This window comes from Carassius carassius, chromosome 24 (genome assembly GCF_963082965.1).
Source record: "Carassius carassius chromosome 24, fCarCar2.1, whole genome shotgun sequence".
NCBI lineage: Eukaryota > Metazoa > Chordata > Actinopteri > Cypriniformes > Cyprinidae > Carassius > Carassius carassius.
Window position 1 is genome coordinate 18,779,811 of NC_081778.1, and position 7,312 is coordinate 18,787,122.

At 36.7% G+C, this 7,312-nt stretch overlaps 1 protein-coding gene across 1 annotated transcript; it reads right to left on the minus strand.

Moving 5' to 3' along the window:
• Window positions 1-2,177: 2,177 nt before the first annotated feature.
• LOC132103646 (DOMON domain-containing protein FRRS1L) lies at window positions 2,178-6,236 on the minus strand. The gene is made up of 5 exons (XM_059508739.1): window positions 5,621-6,236; window positions 4,546-4,630; window positions 3,946-4,084; window positions 3,616-3,862; window positions 2,178-2,719 (listed from the first exon to the last, which is right to left on the minus strand). Exons 1-5 carry the CDS (start codon window positions 5,823-5,825, stop codon window positions 2,547-2,549), a joined length of 849 nt encoding a protein of 282 aa, XP_059364722.1. The 5' UTR covers window positions 5,826-6,236; the 3' UTR covers window positions 2,178-2,546.
• Window positions 6,237-7,312: the final 1,076 nt, after the last annotated feature.

A 7,312-nucleotide genomic window follows, 5' to 3' on the forward strand; every position in this document is an offset into this window, starting at 1 on the left:
AGTAGTAGTAGTAGTGTGTTGAAAACAGCTAAGTAGATTTTTTTTTCAGGTTTCTTTGATGAATATAGAATGTTCAGAAGAACAACATTTATCTGAAATAGAAATCTTTTGTAAAATTATGTCTTTTCATCATTTTCTGATCAACGTAAAGCATCCTTGCTAAAAAGTTTTACTTTCGATAATTCTTTTCTGTCATTCAGATGTTAACACTTCATGTGAGTGGAACAAATATTTAGAAAATTAAATGATAACTATACAATACCCTTTATATTAGATAGTCTACATTTAATTTTAACATTTTATTAATAAAAATTTATTTGCCTTGGGTATGTCAAAATAGAACGTAATAAATGTGAATTTATCGCATTACATAAAATAATAAGCTAAGGTTTAAAGGGTTAAAGTGTTTATTTATTTATTACAATTAGCCTTATCAATACAAGCGTTTTACAGGCTGTTATGATGACGAAATCAGCTCCGTATATTAGACATATTAAATATATTAGATTATGCCATTTTAGCCTAGACATACTTTACAAAAATAAGAAAATGTGTATTAGTGAAACGAAGGACAACATTATATTATTAAGATACAAGAAATTTACGGGTTTCCCCGGTATGGGGATGGGGAATCACAAGATGACGTATTTGATGTGGGCGGGTGGTTTAAAGGCATAATTCACACCAAAATAAAATCCGTCTAGTCGTCATCACCATCAAGCCGTTCCAAATTTCTTACTTTCTTCCATGGAACATAAAACAGTTATTTCAAGAAATTTCTTATTTTTGGTTCATATAGTGGAAGTCTTTGGTAACCAAAGCTATTTAGTTAATAATGCTCCTAAAAAAATTTTAAAATAAATAAATAAATAAATAAATATAAATATAAATATAAATATAAATATATATATATATAGATCTATCTATCTATATATGTGTGTGTGTGTGTGTGTTCTGAAGACTCATATCATAATATCCAGTGTTTTAATGAATGGTTTGAGTGAGTGAATGAATCGATTTTTGGCTCACTGGTGGCATAACAAAGACAGTCACTTGTCGGCATCTACTGGCATAACAATCTAACCTACAGAAAGGATGACTGAATGAAATAGTGAACAAATATTTTAGGTTGATCCAAATCCTATTCTTCAAGGCGCCACATTGTGTCAAGTAGCCTACTTCGAGTTCAGACACTGGATAAAAGTTCTAATTTTATCCAGACAAATAATGACAACAATACACATTTTCAGCTTCATATCTTTCTTTAAAAGTGCAGTATGTGTTGTGTTTAGGACCAACAGGCATATTTTTTTCCCAATTACAAAGAGAATTCACAGTAAACCTGTCAGAAGGTATGTAAGTTGCTAATGATGTAGGAGCTTGAATGTCACATGTTTAAAATCCCAATGGCTCACAGTCCTTCACTATGCACACTCATTATTGCATAATCTCTAATACTGTCAATGTCAAAATTTCACAATTATATATTAAAATATAACAAGCATATCTTCATTCATGCTACATACCATTATTACTTCTGGCCTGCACACATTAAAAAACAATTGCATCACTTCTCCAAGTACATTTCCACATATACCTTAAGGTGAATATAACAACATTTTTTAAACTAAATACCTTTCTAAACACCTTTACATGTTACTCTTCAGTCTGCTATACAAGTGTTATTACAGGACATTTTTTTAAAAAGTGCCACACTAACTGGTGTGATCCAAATCAGTTATTGGACTCTTTGTAAGTTTTGTGATGGCATGAAGTCCTTGGTATAGAAAGTTTTTAATTCACTGGAATGAAAACCAGATGATTCTTTCTTGGACTGGTTCTTTTCCAGTGGAAACTGATCTAAATGGCTCAGATGTGGCTAGCTTGCTGGCATGCATCATCAAATAATGTTTGTAAATGTAATGTAAATAAGTAATGTTTTATGAATACTATCTATGTGTGTTTGTGCTGTAGGGGCTATATGTACTGCTGTAAGCTGCGTAGTCAATCACAGGCATTCATTGTGTCACTCTGAAATCCACAGCCTTAATAAATGGTAATAAATGTTTGTGGGTGAAATCCAAAGGCGAAATATTTCACAACGGGTTCAAGTTTTTCATGGATTTACAGCTATGACTAATAGAAAGCTGCTTGGTTTGACAGTGATGCACAATGGAATTTTTTGCATACTAAATTTAGCTTAAATTTTTACTAATTTGACCACACTTTAAGTATACTAAATATTAATATTAATTTGGCTCAGTTTGTTTCAACTATTGTAGGCTATACCTACTGTAATATATAATTCGGGGGACTCAACTCTTATCACAATTAAATATATTGTAGTGTGTAAGTGTGTGGTTGACTATCTCATCTGAATGAGAATCATGGTATATAACTGAATATTAATTCACAGTTCAAATACCTCCTTAGTGTATGTAGACTGAGGATATTATAGAATTGCAATTTATTGATGGCCGTTTCTAATACTGTAAAGTTGGCACACAATCGTGCTAATAGTGGCTCCAGTGACATGGCTTTGCTGGTTATGGTGTGCCCATCAGTAGGTAGAAGGTAAGAGCAACGATGAGGAGGAGGCAAAAGGGAGAAGAGAATGTCTGATAGGCTGTGGCAGGCATGAAAATGTCCTCATATTTATAGATGCTTATCATGCGATCTGACACCGGTGGGGAGTCAATGTCATGCCTTGTGATGGAACCTGAGAAGAAAAAAAGAACAAAATCCCTATAAATAGGGCAATATTAAACTCAGCTGAATATGAAGCCCGAAAGTAATACTTGAAAATGAAAATTTGCTGAATATTCACTCAACCTCAGCCCATCCAAGATGGAGATGTAGAAAAGGCCATAACCACCAACACCCCAGTAATTAGAAATGGCCAGACTATCCCCCCAATATTTGAAATTGTTGCACTGCTCTGCTGCACTATTACGTAAGGTGAAAATAATTAATATTAGTCAACTTTTTTTTACTATAGAAATGTTAAATAACCGACAGCTATTCAGAGATTCAGTATTAAATCTATTTAATTAAGAAAAGTCGCGGGGCAGCATTGACACATTTCTGTGCTCCTGGTCCCCCCAAATGTTCAAGACATGGCTATGGCCTTGGATGTAGATTTGGAGAAATGTTTTATTACATAATTTCTTACAGCATTACATTAACTTACTCACCAGTGGATCCTCTGCAGTGAATGGGTGCCATCAGTTCAAAAAGCTGACAAAAACATCCCAATAATCCACACGACTCCAGTCCATCAATTAACGTCTTGTGAAGTGAAAGCTGCGTGTTTGTAAGTAACAAATCCATCAAGGCATTTTAACTTTAAACCATCACTTCTGTCCAAAATACCAGTCTATAATCAGTAATAACACTTCCTCTAGTTAGAAAAAGTCTATCCTCTGTTGTCCTCTTACAACAAAAACCTACCAACATAAACAGTTTTGGACTGTTTTTCATAATTTATTTATATTTTGCCTGTAAACTGTGCTTGATCTGTGCATATTTTATCAACTGTTTAGATTCTCATCCTGATGACACCTATCACTGGATCCACTGGAACTATTCTTTTAAAATGAGGTTGAATTTCTTTACCTTGTATGGCAGGTCCCCAAGCAAACAGATAGTACCAGCTCAGGTGCAGGTCCACCAGCGTCTCCTCCCGCGACACGTGAAGAGGCCGTTTGAAGCGACATGTGACGCGGTTGTTTTCAAAGATGCCCTCCTCGTCCCGCGCCGGGTTGCGCTTGATCTCTTTGGCCCACTGGCCCACGTTGTAGAAATGATGGATCCGTACACGTCCATTATCATCATGAACGCAGCCCATGACATCATCACCTCCCTACGACAACAATATTATTGTGTATTTCTTAAAAGGTCTGAAAGCATTCACACCATATATATGCAATCCCTCTCTCTCTCTACCATTTTTTTGTCAGAGGAGAAACCGACAGCAACCCATCCATCGGTGTCTGCACTCATCTCAAATTCCACATCTGTGCCAATGCGCCTGAAACTCAGGAAGTAGTCACAGGTCTCTGCATCACAGCCTGGTTTGCCATATCTGCAGCAACAGAAAGGTTGAGAGAAAGACAAAGTGAGTCACACTTAAAATCTGGACAGTTTATTCATTCATTTATTCACATTCATGTCAATCCAAACCTGACTTCCTCTACAAACATTTTGAAAAAATCTATTTTCATTGTATATTTATTTCTACATAAAATTATAGTCAGTCAGTGGGATGAGTAAATTATGACATTTGATTTTTTGGGTGAACTATCCCTTTAAGAATAACCATCAAAACATACATTCAAATATCCTACTACATGATGTGCAAATGTATATTTCAAACTCCAGAACATTTCACTGAACAACAATGAGTAGCAGCTTGACTACTCAGATTGAAATCAATCACACTTGAGTGTACTGGATAGCACAGCAGACTGCAGTTTGATTGCAATACAGCTTGACACTGGCACTATTGTTTATAGACTAATTTGAACCTTTATTCCATCTGCTCACCTGATGCATCCTTTGGTTATTCCACAGTCACTAACTTTGATGCGGGCAAACGGGTCTACAGGGGGTGCAGTTGGGAAGGGGTAACCTTTATGAGACATTAGACACAAAACATTAATGAACTGGTTTCAGCAAGTCCTACTACAAAAATTAGCATTTAATGTATCATATATTTGTATGCTAATACATTGCAATGTGGGAGTCACAATGACTTGCTGGTTATGGTGTGGTTAAATGTCAGTTTCTTAACCTTAGCTTTGGGTAAAGTTTGCGTAATGTAGCGTGTTGTGTAACATTCTTTTATCACACACATACACACACACACACACACACACACACACAAAGGTTTGAGAAAAAAACTAATAAATTATTAGATCACTTTATGACCCACAAAGGCCACCTAGCGTCTTTAAAATCTTAAATCTTTTAAATCTTTAAAAGTTTTTAAAATGTGATGTTAATAAAATACATTTTAACAGTTAAACTTAAAGCCTAGTTTATTAACATTTTGTTGGGGTGATTGGGGACAGGTGGGGCTCGAAACCCTTTCCTACCTCTGAAGTGGGGAATGGCAGAAAAGTTTGAGAAACACTGAGTTAGCTGATGATTTGTTTTGTTGACTGGAGTTGGCTAGCTAGATGTTCGTTTGCCAGTGTCCTATGAGGTAAAGCCAGAGGGTGCCAGGGACTGTGTAGAACCAATGTCACTGAATTGTAACTGCTGTTTGCTCCAATACAGTCACCCGTTTTGGGGGGGATTGCATAATTAAATTATGCAAATTAGCATGTTACCTTTTACACAAGAAAAGAATACAATAAATTAATAAATAAATAAATATGCCGCGAGTTTAACCCCCCCAATGGTAGACCCAAAGTTACGCCCTTGTATATACTGCTAATAATTATCAAAAAAAGACAATATTATTAACCTATGTAATAGGCCTGTGGTCGAGGAATGGCATCAGAGGGTGACCATTCACTACATAGTGCTTTTATGAATTGCACTCACATAGCCTACTGAGAAACAACACAAAAACATGCATTCAAGGCTTCAGATGAAGCGTTACGGTCCATCATACCTTCGTCTGAAAGGTATCTGGATTCGAGAAACTCGGAGGCGAATGTGCTGTAAGAATCTTTATGGGGTTCTTCATGGCCCGGTTCTCCGTGCTCTCCATGGCCGGTCCGCAGTACATTATCATCGGTAGGGCTGGCAGAAACCACCAGCCACCACGTCGCATCCAGCAGCACAGAGATCTGCAGCAGCTGATGCACAAGAAACATGACTGGATGCTGGACCTAAAGACTCTGCTTATCGTGTACGCGAAGAGACTCGGGTCTGGTTTACATTTCGCATTCCAGTACTTATCCTTAGACTGATAACAAATAATAAAATATAGCTAATTAAATCGCTTTGATGATAAAGCGTTTCTGTTGGTCCGCGGAGGAGGGGGTGCTGAGAGGCGCCAGGCTCGGCTGCCGTTAATAAATAGGGCTAAACCAATCCGCTTATGGTGAGATTTGTAACCGATAGTGATGTTGTTTGATAACGACACGGCGCTTAGTCATAATATCAACCGTATACAGTATTCAGCTATAGCATTAAAAAATGTTTACCGTGTTAATGTACATTTCAGAATTTATCGGACCGTCGTATAGTAATTTAACACGTTATGTCTCCCCTCTCCGGCCGTGTTTTCTCTCCTTGCACGTCAGTCGATAGAAATTGCCAGTTTTGCGTTTCAACAGCGTCGCACTTCGTGTGGAAATGAAGCGCAGTCAGATACTGTAGATGTTTAAAGGGCAAAGAATGTAAAACTGCTGCAGCAAAACATGCTAATTGGTTAAATACAAAAAGTTATAAACGGTAGTAAAAATCACATTTTAGATTTCAGTTAGGCTATGTTGCAGCGTAGGCTATGTTGTTTAGTTACTTTGTATAGGATTTGTAGTTGTGTGTGTGTGTGTGTGTGTGTGTGTGTGTGTTTGTCTGTGTGTGTGTGGTTAACAATTTTGGTTGTTTTTGTTTTATTGCTCAATTACTGCAGAGCCCATTTAAATGAATTAAACGTCATTATGTGGCCTTTCATTGTACCATCAGATGTATTATTATACATTTTACAGCAACAAACATTGTAATAGGTCAGAGGTTCTATAAAATGTAATGACAAAAAGGCCTAAAAGTAGGCTAAAATAAATATTAAATATACAGTCCTTTAATCTTCTTGGAACATTCATTGTGACTTAATTTATCAGTAAAATTCTGGTAACTTATTCTGTACAATGTAAGTTCTTAATTAGACATGCAAAAGCAGATTTTTGAAGTTCTCCTTTTTCAACCAAAAACTTTTGCGTATTTCACAATGACAAGGGAGGGTGTCCAAACTTGGTCCTGGAGGGCCACTGTCCTGCAGAGTTTAGCTCCAGCTTGCCTCGACACACATGCCCGAAAGCTTCTATTACGCTTAGTAAGACCTTAATTATATGATTCGGGAGTGTTTAACTGGGGCTGGAGCTCAACTCTGCAGGACAGTGGCCCTCAAAGACCGAAATTGGACACCCCTGCACAATGGCAATAGGGAGAATGTAAACCTCTCATCAACCACAAGATGGCAGTGTTTAATTTCTAAACAAAAAGAAGACGTTGCGAAGAAATATCATGTGGCAATATTGTATCATGAATCTACAGCTTTTTAAGTTTGTAGCATTTTGGGAAATTATGATGTTTATACAGTATTGACATTCACTATGGTGTACATTTCAATTATGCT

Coding starts and splice junctions, on each gene's coding strand:
- LOC132103646 (XM_059508739.1), bottom strand. CDS start 5,825: ATGTTTCTTGTGCATCAGCTGCTGCAGATCTCTGTGCTGCTGGATGCG. Junction 4,631..5,620: donor CAGATACCTTTCAGACGAAG/GTATGATGGACC, acceptor TGTCTCATAAAG/GTTACCCCTTCCCAACTGCA. Junction 3,863..3,945: donor TCTCCTCTGACAAAAAAATG/GTAGAGAGAGAG, acceptor TTGTTGTCGTAG/GGAGGTGATGATGTCATGGG.